This window comes from Moschus berezovskii, chromosome 11, assembly GCF_049115385.1.
Source record: "Moschus berezovskii isolate FMDL1 chromosome 11, NW_MosBer_1.0, whole genome shotgun sequence".
In the NCBI taxonomy this organism is placed as follows: Eukaryota; Metazoa; Chordata; class Mammalia; order Artiodactyla; family Moschidae; genus Moschus; species Moschus berezovskii.
Window position 1 is genome coordinate 34,144,432 of NC_142470.1, and position 21,272 is coordinate 34,165,703.

Here is a 21,272-nt window from a genome sequence, read left to right on the forward strand (position 1 = left end):
GGCCTTTTCAGGTCACGTGACTCCCGGCCCGGAAGCGCTCGCTCCCGAGACCCCCGGGTGACCGGGCAGCGAGCTACCATCTCGAGCGAGCGCGGAGTTTGCGGGGGGTCCCCTAGTATCGCGCTCCCCGCATCCGCCGCCATGGCCTGGACCAAGTACCAGCTGTTCCTGGCCGGGCTCATGCTCGTCACCGGCTCCATCAACACGCTCTCGGCAAAGTGAGTCCGGGCCTGGCCGGGAGGGGTTGGGGCTTGGCAGGGTCTGCAGCCGCCCGCAGGGGCGCTGGCGACCCCCGCCCTCCTCCTGCGCCCTTCCCCTTCGCGGCTGTCATTTCCTGGCCTCACCAGCGAGCCCACTGTCTCTGATCGGTTCACGCGGTTTATGGACCACCCAAGAGGTGCAAGGCACCGGGGAATGCGAGGAGCAAGAAGTGTCCTGGCTGGAGATCCGAGCCCCCGCTTTGATCCCAGCGAGTCACTTTCCAACACAACATCTTTAATGGGAGGGCGTTCCTCTCCGCTGTCCCTTACAAGGTGGCATCAGGGACGCGGCCCTCCAGGAGCTGTGGGCCGGGGAGGGCTACGATAGATGCCACGTTAGCCGAGTAACCCGTGAGCATGGAGGGCTGCGATGACAGAGTAGGGGGTGCTCCATGGGCCCCTCCTGGAGAACTGGTTTCAGCTGGGCCTTGAAGCTTGGGTGGAATTTCAGCTATGGTGGGAACCTCGAGGCAGGAGCAGCAAGGCCAAATCTAAGGGGATTGTAACTCGCTTCAAATGCCTAGGCTGGATTTTATCCCACAATCAAAGAGGGGCTTTTGAGAAAGTGATTCAGTGAACCTGGTGGTCAAGATGAAAAGTAATTTGCTGGAGGGAAAACCACTCCACTCCAGGGCTGCTGCACAGCAGATGAGGGGACCTTGGAGGTGGAGGTGAGGTGGGAAGGGAAGGGCCAGGTGGGAGAGACCAGGTGCAGAGTGAAACCACAAGGCCTGACCCACAGGATCAAATAGTCACTCCTGGGCTTCTGCCTGGGAGAACAGGAGTGTTGTTAACCCAGACAGGGCAGGCAGGGGGAGTTCTGCTCTGATGTCAGAGGGCGTGGTGCTCATGGGCCCATAAGGACAGTCCTCAGAAGGTTGGGGGTTGATGACCTGGGGCTGTCATGAGGCCGAGGGACCAAGCACAATCTCCTCTTTGTAACAAGCAGGAGGTCCCGAGAGGCAGCCCCTTCTCTTGATGGCCCTTTGGCTCTTTCTCTGTCCCTAGCTCGGCACCGGGCCTTCCTGCCCCTCTGCCCACCAAGAGCCCCAATACCCAGAGCCCAGCCTTTCTCTGAGCCAATTCCAAGGTGCATGTGGAGGACAGTAGACAGTGACCCTCTCCCAGTCAGACCTCGTTTCCACCTGGGTCTTGCCAGGCTTGAAACAAAGAGGAGTCACCCCAGTCACCCTGAGGGCTGTGCCCTAGGCCCGTGGGGGTGGTGGGGATGGTTGTATCTTACTCATTTTCTGGAGTGTTTTTCCCCAGCACATTCCATCAGTGATGTGAGAAATGCCCCAGGAGAGAGGTCTGGGAGAGAGGTCTTCTGTTCAATTCTTCAGACATGTATAAGGTACTTTCAGTATGGGAGCCACTGCCTAGACTCAGGGAAGTGACCTGAGAAGTGACCAAGGGAAGGTCCTGGCCTTTGAGGTGCTTAGAATCTGCAGTGGATGAGACAGATGGGTACATGCTTGACAAGCACAGTGTCCTCCCTTCTCCACAGGAAAGTGGACCTCTGGGTGGGGCCCACCTGTCTCTCCCACTGGGCTCTGGCCAGCCATGTCTGTGTCTTGTGCTGGGCTCCTGGGCCCTGAGGCCTCCTGAAGGGTGCTCCTCTTGCTGAGCGCTTAGCTGTAAAGGAAACTCCACCTGAGGTCTTCTACTATCTCTGTTAGGATCCGAAGGCCGCAGAACAAGTCACTGTCCATCAGTCCCACAAGCCAAGGCCTCAGTTTGGTGCTTACAGGGTAGCTGTGATCTGCCAGGGCCACTGTCATCAAGGAGAGCTGAGTTACTACTGAGGTTACCTGTGCTGACTCAGCTCCTTCATTAAAGAGGTCCAAACCAGTCTAGTGAGAAACCAGAGGATCCTCAGCCCCAGGAGGCTTTGCCCCTGGAGGCTACCTGAGAGGCCAGAAAGAGGCTTCCAGGTGGGGACCCAGCCTTTGCTTGTGAGCTGATGTGGGGCTTTTCAGGAGCCTCCCTTCCTGTGACAGGCCCTAGTATTGGACCCTCAGCAGTGTTCTGAGGCCAGACTGTGAGAAGGATGCTCTCAGAAAGAATATGGGAAAGCAGTGGTGTACATCCTGATGGGGATTATCAATTTGAAATCACACTCTGACCTCCAGTTTCCAGCAGGGACAGACAGATGGGAATGTGACCACAGCAAGTAAGTGCTAACCAGCTAATACACAGACACAGAGAAGACCATGTACCAGGTCCTGCCCCAGCCGCCTCTCATGAGTTAATGAATTCTCATAATCACCCTGTGAGGTAGACACATTTCTTGTCCCTGGATAAGGAAAGTGAGATTCTGGGAAGAGGAACTTGCTTGCCCAGGTTCAACTGAGCTATGAAGTGGCAGAGTTTGTATTTGAGCCTAAGTAGTCTGGTTCTAGAATCCATGCTCTTAACCTCCAATATGAATGAGGCTGGGGACTTCTCTAGTCATTCTCAGGGGCATTTAGAGTTGTTGGAAACATAGAAATTATCCATTCTAATCCCCACAATTTACAGTCAAGGTCCCAAGGAAAGTTTTTGTGTATGTGATTCAGCTGGTTGGTGTCTAGGACCTAGGTCTCAGCATTTTGGTCCAGTCCCCCAAACTTCCTCTTTCTTGGGCCTTCCTCTTACACCTCCCGACAAAAACAGGCAAGCATGTGCCCATGGGCACTGTAACCCTACCAGTGGCATCTCCCCTCCCTGCCATCGGAGTGCCTTCTGGGGCCGGGTGGCAAGCATCTGAAGCCTCTGTCCCAGCGCTCACTCAGGGTTCAAGTTTAGAGTCTCTAGGAGCCTTTAGCAGTGTCTGGGCTGTCAAGTGAGCAGGTTTCCCTCCCCGGCTTCTGGGGAGGACTGAAGACAGTAGATGAGGAAGTGGGTGTGAGCACGTGCTGCTGCTGTACTGCAACTATAGGTCAGCTGTCTGCTGGAGGAGGTCACTGCCCACTCAGGAGGGTTGGGTGCCCTGCAAGGAGCCAGGCTGCCTGGGCTGGGCTGGGCTGGGGGCCACCGGCGTGCAGAAGGGAAAGTCATGGGTCAGGCAGGCCCCTGGGTGTGGGCAGAGGTCCCCTCCCTTCTCCTTTCTTTGTCTGCTTCTCCCCCACTACCAGGCCTTCTGCTGGTGCGCCTCCTAGAGACCAGACATTTCGGCCTCCCCTGGCACTGCCTGGGGCTGTCTGCCTGAACCAGTGCACCTTTTGGAACCGCATCCTCCTGAATCGAGCTGGGGTTCTGCACATAAAGAGCCAGGGTCAAGTAGACACTCACTCAGGAAGGCTCAGCTCCCCTCCTAAACTTCTGCAGGCTGTGAAGCCCACCACCCCACGAAGGGGCCATTGGGCCGTGTTTTCCAGCCATCAGACCCGCTGGGTCCTGGGACCCTACAGGAGGGGGACAGGGGGCCTGGGATCATGGGCCTTGATTGGGGAAGGGCTGTCAATCTCCTTTCTATGCCCGCTCTGACTTTCTCGCCTTGGCAGCTGCGCCCCCCCGACCCTGTGAGCAGCACAGGATAATTGCTTCCAAGGGGTTAATGCCAGCTGGAGAAAGCCTGAAATCTGGAGAAAGCCTGCAGTGGGGAGGGCAGTGTAGGAGAGCGGAGAGCCTGTGGTTTGGCAGCTGTGGGATTAGATGAGTCACTGGGCCTCTCCAAGCTGCAGTTTCATCTATAAAATGGGTACAAAATTCCTGCCCTACCTCTTACACATGCTGTAAGAGCTCCTGAGGAGAGTCTTCTTATCCTTAAGAGACGGAAGGACTGTCATCATTTCTTACCACGTGAGCCCCTGCTATGACACCCCAGAGGGTGGAGAAGCCCTGGGGCCCTTCTTAAGGTCTGGAGCAGGAGAAAGAGGCTGACTCAGCAGGATGTGAGCAGAAATGGCCCGGATTCTGCGGGAAGGGGACACACAACTGACGGATCTGAGGCAGCCACACCGCCACTTCCTCAGCCTCTGACCGCCACCCCCCAGCCCCATGCAGACACACACACAGACCTCTGGGAATGCTGAGCTTGGAGTTTTGACTTGGCCAGGCCATGCCAACATGACTCAACCCCTAGGCAGGCAAGCCCACCCCGCAGCCTTCTGAGGCCCAGGGAACTCTGAAGGAAACCGCTTCTGCCTGTGGGAGGCACTTCCTCATGTGGCCTCCATCTGAACCTCCTGGGTCCCCACAGGCCTCCAGCCCTAGGCTTTCCCCAGAAAAGAGTGTCCAGAGAGTGGAGGGCCCACCTGCAGGGCTGACCTTTGCCCCACCTCAGCCAGGGAAGTGGGAAGGATCAGGGGGAAGAAGGTGCTTGGTGTTAGAACTTCCCTGTGTGCCCCAAGCCCTCTCTGGCCCCTGGGTTTCTCGTCTGTGAAACTAGGAGCTTCCCGAGATGATGGCCACGTTTATCCTCTTCTTTCGGCACTCTCTGGCCCTCCAGCTGCCTCGTCCTGCAAGATGGGTCGCAGAGGAGGGACACTCCCTGGAAGCCTTCAGGTGGAGCGGAGCTGAGGCCACACCCACCCAGCCCAGAGGAAAATTTTGCAATAAGGAGTTTGTGATCGGAACCACCGTCAGCTCCCTGTCTTGTTTTTGCTGATGGTATAGAGCTTCTCCATCTTCGGCTACAAAGAATATAATCAATCTGATTTCACTATTAATCATATAGTGATGTCTATGTGCAGAGTTGTCTCTTGTGTTGTTGGAAGAAAGTGTTTGCTATGACCAGTGCATTCTCTTGGCAAAACTCAGCCTTTTGTCCTGCTTCATTTTGTATTCCAAGGCCAAACTTGCCTGTTACTCCAGATATTTCCTGACTTCCTCCTTTTGTATTCCAGTCCCCTGTGATGAAAAAGACATCTTTTTTTTTTTTTTTTTTTTTTGGTGTTAGTTCTAAAAGGTCTTGTAGGTCATCGTAAAACTGTTAGGCTTCATCTTCTTCAGCATTACAACAGCAGAGGAGAAAGAGGGAGAGGAGACAGAAAAGAACTTTTGTTGACTCCCTGCCATCTGCCAGGTCTTTTATGTCTTATTTATTACTTTTGCGAGTTCATCAGTGTTGGCATCATTATCCCCATTTTATAAGTGAGATATCTATAACTCATCCAACCTGTGACATTCAAAAGTCTGAAGTCTGACCTTTCCATATATCCTGCTACCTTTTCTGAAAATAAGTTCAAGCAGGTGGGTTTGGCCCTAGATCCACCCATTAACTGTATGAGGCTGAAACGGCTCTCTCTCGCCCAAGGCCTAAAGTCCCCATCTCTAAAATGAGGGTCCTTGTTTTGAGACTTAAACCACACAGCCCATGTGAAGTGCTCAGCCAGTTCAAGGAAAAGTACAGGTCTGGTACAAAGTCAGTATACAATGAACTGTGCATTTATAAATACATGTTAGGGAAGTGTTTTTCAAGGAGACAAATGCTATCCCATTGGGGAGTCACTGCTGTCACCCCCAGATGAGCCAGGGCTGGCTTTTGGCCCTTGTTCTGTGCTACCTGAGGGCTTCTGTGACCTTTCCCAGGGCCAGGATGGGAAGCCTGACTCCTTCCCAAAGTGACTGCAGGCCTGAACTCCTCCCTGGCCCGAAGAGGCTGGGCGGGGCAGCGTGTCCTGACACCTGATCCCTGGGGCTATAAACCTGCACCGGTCCCTCAGATACAAAAAGATTCCATTTCCCTTGCTGGGAACCTGCCCAGTCCAACCTGTTCAGACAGACCCAACCCTTGGAGAAAGGAGACAGCACCAGGGGAGGAGAGGAGGCTTAGCACCATCCCTCCAGCGCTCCTCAAGATGCCCATCCCTAGGGAAGGGCAGGCCTGCCCACCAGCAGGGGGCAACTCAGACCAGGTGGCAAATTAGCACTGTGCATTTGGACTGTAGTCACCATCTGTCTATTTGTCTGGTGGGGTCTAGAAGTTCATTCATGCAACCCAAACAGTTTAAACTTGTGTATAATAAGGTTCTAGGGGCAAAGAAAGCTGTGGAAGTTACTGGATGCTGAGCTCACATCCTCTCTAGTGAGTGACTGTGGGACCAGAAAGTAACGCAGAGGCAGTAGCCCTGGGGGAGTTCCAGGAGATGGCCCCACCGCCAGATAGGGGGTCTTCTTGAGCCTGTCAGTCTGTGCACTGGGTGCGGCCCCAGGAGGGAGAAGGGACTTTCATACCAGCCCTTGTCCTAGGCTTCTGGTTGACCATGACCTTGGCAAGACCTCCCTTGTTCCTTCTGGAGGAGCCCTGGGAACTGTCTCTCTGACCTGCTCACTTGCTCCAGGGCCATTGTTTCTGTGCCCTTGGTAAAGCTTGAACTCTTCACTCTCCCTGCTTCTCTCTGCTGTCTCACCCAGGCCCTCCGCCAGGGCTTTGTCTGTGACAATGAGTCTGGCTGGAGAGTGGGCTACCTGGGTAGGCCATGCAGGTGGCGGCTGGCCCACGTTCTGGCTCCTGTCCTGCACGGGGAGAGATCCCCGAGTCAGAATCTACTGCAGATCAGGCAGAAATGAGACCCCTTGGAGAACAGGCAGTTTCTGTCCTTAGTGGGGGCTTTCTTTGCCCCTTTGGTACCAGGTATGGTTACATCCTGATCCCCCAACCCAGATTTCCTCAGCGTTCCCAACCAGGCACATCAGCACTTCTCCTTAAGGGCCCATCAGCTCCCCTTTGACCTCCACTGTTCCCAAGCAAGCACTGTTCCTAACATCCCTCCGCTCATCTTTGGGAGTAGATGGGGTCTCTCACCTTGAGATAAGTCTGCCATAGCCCTGTTTTGCTCACTTACCCTAGGATGTGTTCAGATTTCTTTGTAGATGTGGTCTCTCCCTCCTACTTTGTACTACCATCACCGCTCAGCCCACCCTACCTGCTGCCTGCTTCTGGGCATCATGCTCTTGCCCCAGGCTGTGGGAAAGAGATCCCAGAGAAGCCCTGCCTTGTGTGTGTTCCTCGCTCAGCCATGTCCAACTCTTTACGACCCCATGGACTATAGCCCGCCAGGCTCCTCTGTCCGTGGGGATTCTCCAGGCAAGAATACTGGAGTAGGTTGCCATTTCCTTCTCCAGGGGATCTTCGCAACCCAGGGACCGAACCTGGGTCTCCCTGGTTCAGGATCTTTGTCAAACCCAGACCTGCAAGTGGAGTGGCCCCTGCTCAGGGTACAGGAGGCAGAAGGCTTCCCTGCCCTCTGGGAGCTGAGGCTTGTGCAGAGAGGAGCTAGAAGATAGCTGGGGATCACAGTGTAGCTGCTCTTGACAGATATTGTTAGGAAAGACATTTCAGAAGTCCCAGGTGGCGCTAGTGGTAAAGAACCTGCCTGCCAGCACAGGAGATGCAAGAGACATGGGTTCAATCCATAGGTCAGGAAGATCCCCTCTTGTAGGAAATGGCAATCCACTCCAGTATTCTTGCCTGGAGAATCCCATGGACAGGGGAGCCTGGTGACCGTATGGCCCATAGGGTCGCAGAGTTGGACACAATTGAAGTGATGTAACACACACATACACACCTAAGCCTTATACTTTAAAGATAGCCACTGCCTATTCGTGGGGTGCTATAGTCGGGGGTGGGGGAAGCATAGGCAGGTCAATGACCCACAGAAAATAGCCCTAGGCCTGTGTTGACCTGAGTCAGCAGTGTGATATGGCAGATACAGTCCAAGCCAGGTCAACTAACCAGGATGTCCAACACGTGGGAGGAGCCTGCCTGTTGCCCAACTCCATCCAGGCCAGATCACATGCCTTGGGTCTGGGCCTGGGCCTGGGCCCACCGGAGCATTTCCAGAAATCAGCAGCCACGGAAGGAAAGGTTAGCAAGGGCTGGGGCTGTTTAACCAGAAGATTCAGAAGGTGGAAACATCTCCAAATATATGAAGGGCTTTCAGATGAAGGAGAGATTTGATCCCAGGGACATAACACAGCCCAGTGAAAATGAAATTCAGGGACAAAAGCTTTAGTGACAGACATTGGTCAGTGCGGAATGGTTGATAGCAGCTGCCCAAAGCACTGTGCCATAACAGGTTCTGGACTTGGTGGGGCCACATGCCAGAGTCAGCCCATCTGCTGGGCGCTGGCTGGCAGGCCACTCCACAGTGCCATGTCCTTGCCACCTGCTTCTAAGCCACTGCTAGTAAAATCTGCCTTCAGGTTATGTGAAGGTGACTGGGTGGACTGTGTCAGGTGGCCGTTTCCCAGGGCCCGTGTGACCTGCAGACCAGGGACTCGATATTTTTTGAGCATGGGTCCTTTGATAGTCTGGTGAAGCCTAGAGTAGTGTTTTGAAGTGTGCAAATAAAACCCCAAGGATTACAGAAAAAGAAAAAGCTAATTGCATTGAAATAAGATTATCCAGACATTAAAAAAGCCAGTTTGTAATATAGGAACAGGTATGTGCATGCACTTAACACATGAAATTATAAGCAGTGGGTCTAATTATTGTAATTTTTGACTAGTGATGAGTGTAAGTGATACTTCACAGTATCTACAATGACTCAAATGAGAAAAGCTCTGATTTCCATGTGTGACAGAGTTGTAGGTCCTGCAATAGTATATTTATAATTTGAAGAAATGCTAAATTTCTGCTAGGAGTTCATGAGATTTCAGCTAAAGGTGCCCAGGCCCCCACTTTCTGTCCCAACTCCCAGGTGAAGACTGCTTACCGTGAAGATTAGCCCCTTCAAGAAGGAACCCCACTCTGGGCCGAGTCCCCTAAGTCTGGCCTCTTTACATCAGGAGGCGTGAACTCTGCAGGCCTGGGACCAGGTGGGAGAACCCGTGCACTGCAGGGTTTGACCTTCTCTCTGTCTGCTGCAGGTGGGCGGACAACTTTGTGGCCCCGGGCTGTGGAGGGAGCCAAGAACACAGCTTTCAGCATCCCTTCCTCCAGGTATATGTGCCTCTCCTCTCCCAGCTCTGTCTCCCAGGGCTCAGGGCAGGTGCCCCCGTGAGGCCTTGCTGTTTCCTGTCCTAGGAGTGGAGTCCTACCTTGCTCCCTGCTTCTCTGTCTCCCTCCCCAGAACACAGGCCAAGGTGTGGGGTGCCCCTAGAAGAGGCCAAAAGCCCTGTTCCCTGTGGGAGGCCTGCACAAGTCCTGGCGAGTGGTCATGTCCTGGACACCGTGAGGCCAGCCCTCACCACGGCAAATTCAGAACCCATTTGGAAAAATCAACCCCTAGTAAAACCTGCTCTCCAACCATGGGGAGCCCAAACCCACTGGGACAGGGCAGGCACCATCAATGGAAGGTACCTTATTGCTGGACTAGGAAGTGGGTGAGACAAATTTCAGCCTCAGTTCTGCCAGCAACTTGCTCTGTGACCTTAAATAAGTTCTTGAGTCTCTCAGGGTCTCAGCTTCTCCGTCTGAAACTTGACCAGAAAGTGGCCTAGACTGGTGGGTTTTCCAGCCAGGTGCTATAGCCTTAGGGTTTCCATCGAGGTGTCTGAGGAACTAAGAGTAGACATAGGAGGCAGCAGCTCCCACACAGGAGCTCTGCCTTTCTCTGTTTTACATGTTGGGTTTATAGGTAAACTCTTATTTTAGGAAAGATTTTTTTTTTTTTTTAATTTTTGTTATGGGACTTCCCTGTGGTCCAGTTGTTACGACTCTGTGTTTTCACTGCCAAAGGCATGGGTTTGATCTCTGGTCAGGGAACTAAGATCCCAAAACCGTGTAAACTGTTAGTCGCTTAGTCATGTCTGACTTTTTGCCACCCCATGGACTGTAGCCCGCCGGGCTCCTCTGTCCATGGGATTCTCCAGGCAAGAATACTAGAGTGGGTAGCCATTCCATTCTCCAGGGGATCTTCCCAACCCAGGGATTGAACCTGGGTCTCCTGCATTGCAGGCAGATTCTTTACCATCTGAGCCACCAGGGAAGCCCAAAACCATGTAGCATGGCCAAAAGAAAAAAAAAAATTAGTTGTAGGTGAACCTCCTTCCAGCTCTGAACTGGCCTGGTTCTGTCCTTGCAGGCAGTGGGCATGTTCCTGGGAGAGTTCTCCTGCCTGGCCGCCTTCTACCTACTCCGGTGCAGAGCTGCACGGCACCCAGACAGCAGCGCAGATCCCCAGCAGCCCTTCAACCCTCTCCTTTTCCTGCCCCCAGCCCTCTGCGACATGACAGGGACCAGCATCATGTATGTGGGTGAGTCGCCAGGCCAGGCTGCCAAGGGTTCAAACTGTGGCCCCAGGGGGATGCTGGTGAAAGAGCCTCCCCCACCCCCAGCTCATCTTCATTTTAGTTCAGTAGCTCAGTCGTGTCCTACTCTTTGCATGGACTGCAGCACGCCAGACCTCCCTGTCCATCACCAGCTCCTGGAGTTGACTCAAACTCATGTCCATTGAGTCAGTGATGCCATCCAGCCATCTCATCCTCTGTCTCATCCTCATCAACTCATCTCCAACTCCCCCTTGACACACACACACGCACACACAGCTCATCTCCAGCTCTCCCTTGACACACACACACCTTTACACACACACACACCACCAGCATTCACTGAGTACTTAGCACGCGTCAGGCCTGCCTTCAGCCCTGAGGACACCTCAGTGAACAAAGCAACCGGGCCCTCAGGAGCTCACATTACACATCTCTCCTCTCCCAGCCCTGAACATGACCAGTGCCTCCAGCTTCCAGATGCTGCGGGGAGCCGTGATCATCTTCACAGGCCTGTTCTCGGTGGCCTTCCTGGGACGGAGGCTGGCGCTGAGCCAATGGCTGGGCATCCTTGCGACCATCGCCGGGCTGGTGGTGGTGGGCCTGGCTGACCTCCTGAGCAAGCACGACAGCCAGCACAAGCTCAGCGAAGTGATCACAGGTGTGGCTGGGGACAGGCGTCCAGGGGTCACCCCACACAGAGTCAGGGGAAAAAGCATTTGATAGGCTCTGCTGCCTGCCAGCCCTCAGGGGAGGGTGTGTGGGGTACCAGCTGTTGGCCTGCACCTGCTCTTGAGGTGATGGGAGCAAGCAAGGGCCAAGCAGCATGAGAGAGGGGTGGGTAAGGAGTGGGGAGGTCAGAGAGGGAGAGGGCTTGGGCTACATTTACTTACAGCCACACAACCTATAGGATCCAGGAGAGGAAACGCATGAACGTTTACTGAGCACTTACCCAGTGATCAGCCGGCACTCTGCACTGTGCTCGTCATCACTGTCAGTCTTACGGTCCCGGAAAGGAAGGCCTGCAGCAGTGTTACTGTGAAGTGGCCACCCTGGTCCCTCCGAGGCAGAATTAAGCCAGAAATGTCCATCTCAAACCCCATTGCTTCTCAAAAGACCCACTTACCCCAGCTGTGCAGCCCTCAGACCCCTGGGCCTTCTGGAGCCTCACCTGAGGAGGGGGGGTGACAGTGCCTGCCCTGTTGGCCTGCCCCACCCCTCGGGGGCCAGGAGATCAGGCTCAGGGATGCCCTGCAGAGTCATGAGCCGTGGGGGGCTGTTCCGTCCCTGAAGGAGCTGTCTCCCCAAGCCCTGGCCTCACCCTGGGCCCCTCCTTTTCCCCACAGGGGACCTGTTGATCATCATGGCCCAGATCATCGTCTCCATCCAGATGGTGCTGGAGGAGAAGTTCGTGTATAAGCACAACGTGCACCCACTGCGGGCGGTCGGCACGGAGGGTGTGTGTGAACGTGGGCCGGCGGGAGGGCGCTGGGCGGGGCTCGCCCTGCAGGCGGCACGTGGAGAGAGTGTGGTGGGAGCCTCAGAGGGGTGAGCCTCCCGCCTCCCATCCTTCCCTTCACCACGTTCATGTTGACAATTACTCTGACACGTGCCGTGCACTCAGCCAGGAGCCAAAGGAGGACAGAGACAAAGATGAATGAGACGCAAGGCGCACTTTAGGGGAGCTGACCAAGAGAGGAGCAGGCAGTCCACCTTGACTCAAGTGATCGTTCACTTGCCAAGCGTATCTGAGTGTCACGGCCCAGGGAAGGTGGCATTCGAGCTACAGGTTTCAGCAGGCAAGAGGGGGAAGGAGGGAACTGCAGACGGAGAGGAGATGTGGGGAGCTGGACATGAGTTTGGAAACCAGTGACGAATAGTTTGGGCAGGGGTACAGGTTTGATGTTGGGGAAATAACCAGGAATTGAATATGTCAGGGCCACGTTGTAGAGAACCGTGAACATTAGGCAAGCAGATTTAGATCTTAAATGAGAGGCAGGGAAAAACTACCAAAGGTTTTTGAGCAGGAAAGTAAGTCAAAGTCAGTGCTTTAAAAATATAAAACTAACAGGGTGGATTAGAGCAATGCAATCAAGGTGTGACCCTTGGTCTCCTCAGGGAGCTGGTTGTGCCTGGCACACTGTGAGCTGAGGGCTTACGACAGAACGTGAACCACTTAAATCGACTATGTCATCAAGCACACTGGTCGCTTCCACTTATTTTTTTCTAGCATGACTTGCGGAGTGAAAGTGAAAGCGTTAGTCGCTCAGTCGTGTCAGACTTTTTGCGACCCCATGGACTGTAGCCTGCCAGGCTCCTCTGTCCATGAGGATTCTCCAGCAGGAATACTGGAGTGGGTAGCCATTTCCTCCTCCAGGGGATCTTCCCCCACCAGGTGTTGAACCCAGGTCTCCCGCATTGCAGATGGATCCTTTACCATCTGAGCCACCAGGGAAGCTACTTCTGAGTGAAGCAGTGCCTTGATTTGCATTCCAGTCCAGCTCCTTGGCACAGACCAACAGCACTGAGTTAGAGAGCTGTGTTTCTGCACACTTGGGAGAGCAGTGTAGTGCCTGGAGCCAGCCAATCCTGTCAGTGAATAGAACCGAATTTTAAAAAATGGCAGACAGCATTGTGTGTTGTAAGGATAGATGTTCTGTGGCAGTGTGTACATGACTGTGCACTGGTCACAATATAAAGTGTATTTCCTGTTCTTGGTCCAGTCAGAAAACAGGTTAAAAGTGGAGAAGGGGCAGCCAGAGCCCATTCAGTAGGCAGTTTTGAGTTTCTAACAAGCAGGACGCCTCCAGGACCTGAAAGGAAGGAGCTGGTTTGAGGGAGGCTTGGCAGGGGTGGCCAGAGGTCAAGCCGTGGCAGGGCGGGACCAGGGCTCCAGCAGAGAACCTGACGTGCTCCCTCCACTCCCGCAGGCCTCTTTGGCTTCGTGATCCTCTCCTTGCTGCTCATACCCATGTACTACATCCCCGCCGGCTCCTTCAGTGGAAACCCTCGCGGTACGCTGGAGGACGCGCTGGATGCCTTCTGCCAGGTGGGCCGACAGCCACTCATCGCGCTGGCACTGCTGGGCAACATCAGCAGTATCGCCTTCTTCAACTTCGCGGGCATCAGCGTCACCAAGGAGCTGAGTGCCACCACCCGCATGGTGCTGGACAGCCTGCGCACCGTTGTCATCTGGGCGCTGAGCCTGGCGCTGGGCTGGGAGACCTTCCACCCGCTGCAGATCCTTGGCTTTCTCATCCTCCTGGCGGGTACTGCCCTCTACAACGGGCTGCACCGCCCACTGCTGGCCCGCCTGTCCAGGGGCCGGCCCCCGGCTGAGGAAGGCGAGCATGACAGGCTGCTGGGGGGCTCTCGGACTGCCATCAACAATGCCAGCTGAGCCTCCTGTGGGGCCTCTGCCGCCACCTGGACACTCCTTGTTCACCCTGAGGCTGAGACCACATGGGCTAGTGAACCTCAAATGCTCTGTCCCCAAGGCCTCACCCCGCCCCCTCCCCACCGACCTCCACCCAGGGCAGCCACTGCCACAACATCCAGGTCTTCCTTTGTCACCACCCCGTGCAGAGAGGTGTTACCCAGCCCTCTCTGAGACCCGAGTGCCTTGCCCAACCCCTGCCAGGCTTCCCCAGCCCCCCAGCCCCCTGGAATACTAGAGCTAAATCATGGGGTAGAACTGAAGCAGCCCTAGGGCTTCCTTTTAAGTCATAAGCTAAATGTGGTTCTCCCAGGAAGAGAGGTCAGTGAGCAAATTCTAACAGAACTAAGCACCCTGTTTTCTAAAACTTGTAAGGTATTCCCAAACTCTGTCTGGAGACTGAAGTTTCAGCTGGGGTCTTGCTGCAAACACTGTGTGCTCCCCAGCCCTGTACCGGGTTCTTCTGGGCCTTGGCATCCTGCTCTGTACAAGGTGTCCATGGTGTAGGACCAACCTGGGAAGGAGGAACAGCCCGTTTATTGGAAATGCCTCCTGCCCACCGTGCTCCTCCTCCTCGCTCACACCCCCGGGCCACCCCACCTAGGAGAGATTACAGGGGGTTTCCAGGCAGCCCTTGATAACAGTTTTTATGAACTCTGATTCAGCTTCCATTTTAAAACAGAGGAAGCTGAGTCCCAGAGTTTTGTTTGGCCCAAAGGGCTCTCCTGCCCAGGGCTCTGACCTTGCAGTTACAAGACCAGTTGGCAGACTGGGGTGTCAAGGGCATTTGGGCCTCAGCTCCACCCCCAGCACCCCCACTCCATGGAGAGCCCTCCAGGGTGATGGGTCTCCCAGGAGTCTACCGTTCAGAGTGATGCTGCTATCCCAGGTGTGTATTAGTGCATAACAGCCTGCACAGGCAGATGCGGATGAGAAAACTGTGGCCCAGAGAAGGTCAGGTGATGTCCTCATGGAGCCAGTATTCCAAGTGCGGATTGCCTGATTCCAAACCTGTGGCCCCACCTACGATATGAGTGTCTCTGGGATCTTCGTGCTCTTGTCCTCCAGGCGATCCACCCCTGGAGAGGGAACTGGCAGCAGGGACCCCAGGGAGCTGAGCGCCCTTCTTTCCAGTGGTCCTTGCTCTGTGGCCGTTTCTGGAGCCTCAGTTCACTCCCCTGGGCAGCTCGATCATGAAAACAAAACACTGAATGCCTTCCTTAAAATAGGTCATTGGGGAAGGAATCTCTGACCAGCAAAGCCCTCAGGCTGTGGAGATCCAGCAGGTTCTTACCATCCTGTACCCCCAGCTCTTGAGTCTCAGGGGGCCCTGCGCTCCTCTGGGCCATGGTGTGTGTCACAAGGGGAAGGAGATGGAGAGTGAGGAGGTGGGGACTAAGCCTGGGGGCCTTACAGTGTCGTTTCAGGCCTTTTATCTTTAAAAAACAAAGGGAAATTGGCAATATGGACTTTTCTCTTTAGTGAGAAGGAAGAAGCACAAGGGTTAGGACATTCCTGGAGGTGATGTCTAGAACGTCAGAGTTGAAAAACTCTAATGCACCAGAGAAATCATCTAGCCCCAACCCCCATTGTTCCATGAAGAAGTTGAAACCCAGAGAGGAAGACAGTTCTCAAGAAGGCACAGAGCCAGGGACTGGCAAAGACAAATTTGCTGGTTCTCAGTCCTTGCCCATCCCGTTCTCCCATCGGAGCAGGGCTGGGAGCCTGAACTAAGAGCCCAGGACTGGCTGAAGTACACAAATCATGGACCATGTGGGTTTTAGCATTGAAGGGTTGTGGAGTGTGGGGCGCGGAGCATGGGGGAGGGGGAATCATAGTCAGGCCTGCCACCCACTCGGGCACCTTGCTTTAGGTCTTCACATCTCTAAAATGGGGAGGCCTGTGTCTCACGGGATGGCTGTGGGCATTAACCTAAGATAATAAATGGAAGGTGCCTGTAAATGCTTACAGTGGAGTGTCCTGTCAGGCTGCTCTGCCCACCAGGGTGGCTGTCAGGCACTGAGGTCCCAGCAGAGCCCTGGCGTGGAGCATCGGTTTTGCTGGGGGTGGGGGTGGGGATCTTTTGTTAACACTATTGCAGAGCAGACTATAAACCTCATGTCGATTATAAGGTCAAACAGGATGCCTCGTGAAATTTTTATGTTGAACCTAAGCACCCTCCAGACCATGGAGGCACCTCCTCTGTCCTGGTGTCTGGGGGGCTGCAAAGGATGAATGTGGGAGGCTGTGCTGTGTCGTTCTGGTCATTGGGTGGAGAGGGTAGGATCCCTACTCTCCCACCGAGTCTCGAGGGTTGTGGGGACATCTGCAGCTGTGGCCTACTGCTCTGAGCTAGGTAAGGGGGCCCTGGACCCCAAAATTAGAATTGACTGATAACAGACTTAGAAACATCAGTTCAGATACTGTGTTATTCAGGCCATCTGCATTGTTGTGAACTTACCAGTCTCTGCCCCATTCATAGTGGTCCTGGAAAACCCTGGGGCAGGAGCATCCTCCAGGACTGCCATCCAGGCCCTGGAGGAGCCCTTGGGCTCGCTGCCCACAAAAGAGACTTAGGACCGTGCCAGGCAGTAGCGTTTGCCTTCACTCATCCAAAGGTCTCTTAACAATCGAACGGCACTCAAGGCGGTCAGAGTCCCCTGATGAGGATGGTAGGAGGATTGGACTGAATGGCCACATGGTGTTGGGGGGAAGCAGAAAGGGAGTCAGAGACCTGTGTCCTCAGCTCAACCCTCCTTGACTGTGGCTTTAGACAAGTGATGTTACCTCTCCAGACCTTGGCTGCCTACAAGAGGGAGGTTCTTTGCTTCCTAAGTGTGTTCACCTCTCTGATGTGCTTGCAGATTGATTTTGTTCTTCATGTTTCCCTTGGTTAAGAGCCCACCCGGCCTTCTGTTGACTACATCCTTTGAAAATCTGAGGTCATCAGGGGGTTCCTCCTATAGCCATAAAATTTATAGATCGCCCTTCTTCAGTAAGAACTCTGTCCAAAAAAAAATTTTTTTTTCATCTTTTAAAGAATTTTTGTTGGAGTATAGTTGATGTAAAATGTTGCATTAGGGACTTCTCTGGTGGTCCTGTGGTTAAGACTCCATGCTTCCACTGCAGCACTACAGGAGGCATGGGTTCAATCCCTGGTCAGGGCACTAAGATCCTGCATGCCACATAGTGCAACCAAAAATAAAAATACAGAAGTGTTTTGTTTTTGCTGTATAGCAAAGTGAATCAGTTATATACATATCCACTCTTGTTTAGATAGCTAGATAAAAGGCCTGTGTAATGGCCTTTTCTTATAGGTCACTACAGAGTATTGAGTAGAGTTCACTGCCCTGTACAGTAGGTCCTTATTAGTTATCTATTTTATATATGGTAGTGTGTATATGTCAATCCCAACCTCCCAATTTATCCCTCTCTTCCCTTTCCCACCTAGTAACCATAATTTGTCTTCTACATCTGTCTTGTCAAAAAATATATATACATATAGGATTTCTATCCCATAATTCAGACTTTCATTGAGAACTGAAGTGCTCCAAGAACTGGATCCATCAGAGAAAACCAGAGACAGATGTTTAAGGAAGGAGTTGGAGCCCAGCAGATGTTTCCTAGTGAGAGGCCTTTGAGGGCGGGGGCGGTGGAGCCAGGGAGAGCAGCTCAGAGCTGTCAGCTCCCTTGGAGCCCATGTCACAGAATGAGCAGGTGTCTTCCAGGCTGGGAGGAGAGGAAGAGGAAAGTCATATTCTAGGAGCAAGGAACAGCTGGTGAAAGCACAGAAATGTGTTAAGTGTGTAACCAGATGATGAATTCAAGAGCTGCAGGTGAGTAGGTTGGTTTGCCAGCCATGAGTACAACACAGAGAGTGGCAAGAGACAAGGCCAGAGAGTGGCACAGGCCCCTGGGTGGTGCTGTACCTTTCAGGCTTTGCTGAGCCATTGGAATTCCATCCTTAGATAGCAGGGTGCCAAAGGAGTGATGAAATCCAAGTTGTTGTTTGGGAAGATCACCTGGTGGTTATATGGAGACAGGTTTGACTAGCATAAGGAGGTACTAAAGGCAGAGACTGGTAAAACGCCGACTGGGGACTTCCCTGGTGGTCCAGACTCCATGCTTCCAATGCAGGGGATGTGAATCCAATCCCTAACCAGGGAACAAGCATCCCATATGCAGTGTGGTGTGGCCAAAAAATTAAACAACAACAAGGAAACACTGGTTAATTAGGATCTAAACTAAAGAAGGGCTTCCCTGGTAACTCAGATGGTAAAGAATCTGCCTGCAATGCAGGAGACCTGAGTTTGATACCTGGATCAGGAAGATCCTCTGGAGGAGGGCATGGCAACCCACTCCAGTATTCTTGCCTGGAGAATCCCACATAGGAGCCTGGCGGGCTACAGTCCATGGGATCTCAAAGAGTAGGACACAAGTGAATGGCAACACTTTCAAACTAGAGAAATGGTGGAGAGGATGAAGATCAGAGCCATTCAAAGTGTAGACTTAGATTTTTGAGCCCTTGGCTGTTGGATGGTCTATTGTGTAAGCTGTCACCAAAGACTGGGTCTCCGGGTCCAGACTGCTCAGTCCACCCCCCATCACCGGTGGACCCACCGGGCATCTCCAAGCACAGCTCCAGCCAGCCAACTCAAGGAGATGCTGCCTTAAAGGACCGTAGACCCACATCAACCCAGTCTGCCTGTTGTTGAGAGTTAGTTGTTACCTTCTCAAGGTAGGCAGGAACTCTCACCCAGATTCTGGAACAGCCAAGGGGGAGAGCACCTTGGGCATCACAAAATCAGAAGTGTTTGCTTTTATTTATAAAATAAATGTCAGAGGAGGAAAGGGCCACCAAAATTCGATTCAGAGTATTATTCTCAGGTTCTGTTCCTCATTCTAAGGTAAAGACTTGGGTTCCATTGCCACTTGATGTAGTGAGTAGAGTTCTTGACTGTGAATCCAGAGTTCCAGATCTGGCTCTAACTAGTGGCCTGAGAAGCCCCTTCCTCTCCCAGGCATCGGTCTCCTTGTCCCACAGATAAAGGAAGTGAGCCAGATATATTCACAGGTGTCTCCAGGCATCAGTCTCCTGTTCCCACGGATAAAGGAAGTGAACCAGATACATTCACAGGCATCTCTAGGAATCTGTGGTCTTGCTCCTACTGATGATCCAGAGATTCTTCCATGCTGACCAGCAAGAGGCACTGGGGAATGTGGGTGGGGCTCATGCATGCATGCTAAGTTGCTTCAGTCATTTCTGACTCTGTGTGACCCCATGGACGGTAGCCCACCAAGCTCCGCTGTCCATGGGTTTCGCCAGGCAAGAATACTGGTGTGGGTTGCCATGCCCTCCTCCAGGGGATCTTGCCGACCCTGGGATCAAACCCATGTCTCTGTGTCTAACCTGCAGTGGCAGGTGGGTTCTTTACCACTAGCACCACCTGGGGCTCATGGTCTACCTTAATACCCAAAGAAAAGGAGCCCATTTGGGCATGGAGTTCACTCATAATTCTGTCACCCACTGCCATTCAAAAAGGGTGATACCTGGCCAGATGCCAGCCCCAACCCACATATATACAAGGACTGGCCCTGGCCTCTCCAGAAATCAGAATTCTTGTCTTTGGGCCAGCCTCCCATTCTCCCAGAAGTGCCAGATCCTGCTCTGAGGATGATGGTCCTGGTGTCCATTCTGATCCTGACTTTGATGCTGGATGGGTCCCTTCACAATTAGGTAACTTGTTTGTCTTTCATACTTTTCATGTCTCTCCATGGTCAAGTGCAGTTCACAAATTATTGTTTTTTATGTGTGCAGAGAGCATATCCTAGGGATCATTAACTTGCTGAGCTCACTGAGCAGTATGAGTCTCCTGCCTAATTGTTTGGGGGTTTTGTTGCTAAGAAAGCACTGCTTGGTCTTGTGGTTAAGTAAACCTGCTCTCTTGAGTAATTGTTAACTTACAGGGGTCTCCCATATTCTACTTAAAAATCCCCTAGTGTGATTAACTATTTACTTAACTATTTTCTACCTTATTTTCTGTTGTTACTCAGTCGCTCCATAGGTAACTACTAGGGATGCAATGTTTTGCTAACATTTGTGCTCAGTCGCTCAACTGTGTTCAACTCTGCAGCCCTATGGACAGCAGCCCACTCAGCTCCTCAGTCCATGGTATTTTCCAGGTAAGAATACTGGAGGGGGTGGCCATTTCCTACCCCAGGAGATCTTCCAGACCTAGAGATCAAATCTGTGTCTCCTGCATCTTCTGCATTAGCAGGCAGTTTCTTTACCACTGAGCCACCTGGAAACCCACCTTATTTTCTACTTACTTCTAATAAGGCAAAGAAGGCACTCGAGGTCTAAAGCAAAATGAGTGAAGATTTGCTTTGTCTGACTAACAAGTCTTGAAGACTAGTATAGTAGGACTTCTTGCCTCTGTGTCACTGGATAACAACCATCCTTCTATTATTTGACTATATCTCAATGGGCTCAACCAAACATTCCTTTCCTTCCCCACCTCCCCTACCCTGTCCTTCCCCTCCTCCCATATCCTTCCTTCCTTCCTTTCTTTCTCTCTTCCCTTTCTTTCTTATTGTGGTAAAATATACACAACATAAAACTTACCACATTGACCATTAGTAAGAGTAGAGTTCAGTGGCATTAAGTACATTTACATTTGCTGTGCAGCCATCATTCATCTGCAGAACTTTTTCATTTTACCAAACGAAAACTCTGTACCCATTAAACAATAATCCTCCTTTGCTCACTTCCCCCAGCTCCTAGCAACCACCATCCTACCTTTCTGTCTCTATGAATTTGACTATTCTAGGCTTCTCATATAAATGGTATCATACAATATTGGTCCTTTTGTGTCTGGTTTATTTCGCGTAACATAATACCTTCAAGATTCATCCATGTTGTAATATGTAACCAAATTTCCTTGCTTTGTAAGGCTGAATAATATTCCATTGTATGTGTATACCACATTTTATTTATCTATTCATTCACTTAGACACTTTCGGCTACTGTGAATAACACTGCTATGAACCTTTTTGTACAGATACCTGTTCAAGCCTCTGCTGTTTTTTGGAATATATATGCAGAAGTGGAATTGCTAGATCATATAGTCGTTCTATGTTTAATTTTTTGATCCACTGCCATACTGTTTTCAACTGTGACTGCACCATTGTGCATCCCCACCAGCCAGCAGTGAATAAGGGTTCTCTAAAATCACTGATTTTGTAACATTCTGATTACAGTACAAGTTACTACAGAACATCTAGAAAATGTAAAACAAACAAAAAAAGCATAATATAAAACCCCCTTTATTCTAGCTATCTAGTTATACATTTGCTCTCAAGCATATTATCCCCCAACAGGAAGGGAAGGGATCGTTTCCCTTGGGATGATTCTATTGAAATGCTGGAGCGTGTGATCC

The 21,272-nt window shown here is 52.3% G+C and overlaps 1 protein-coding gene across 1 annotated transcript; it reads left to right on the forward strand.

Annotated features, from left to right (window-relative positions):
- Positions 1-6: 6 nt before the first annotated feature.
- On the forward strand, positions 7-20,918 carry SLC35F6 (solute carrier family 35 member F6). Its single transcript, XM_055399673.2, has 6 exons — positions 7-218; positions 9,057-9,129; positions 10,214-10,385; positions 10,846-11,058; positions 11,744-11,854; positions 13,328-20,918. Exons 1-6 carry the CDS (start codon positions 142-144, stop codon positions 13,795-13,797), a joined length of 1,116 nt encoding a protein of 371 aa, XP_055255648.1. The 5' UTR covers positions 7-141; the 3' UTR covers positions 13,798-20,918.
- The last annotated feature ends 354 nt before the right edge of the window (positions 20,919-21,272 follow it).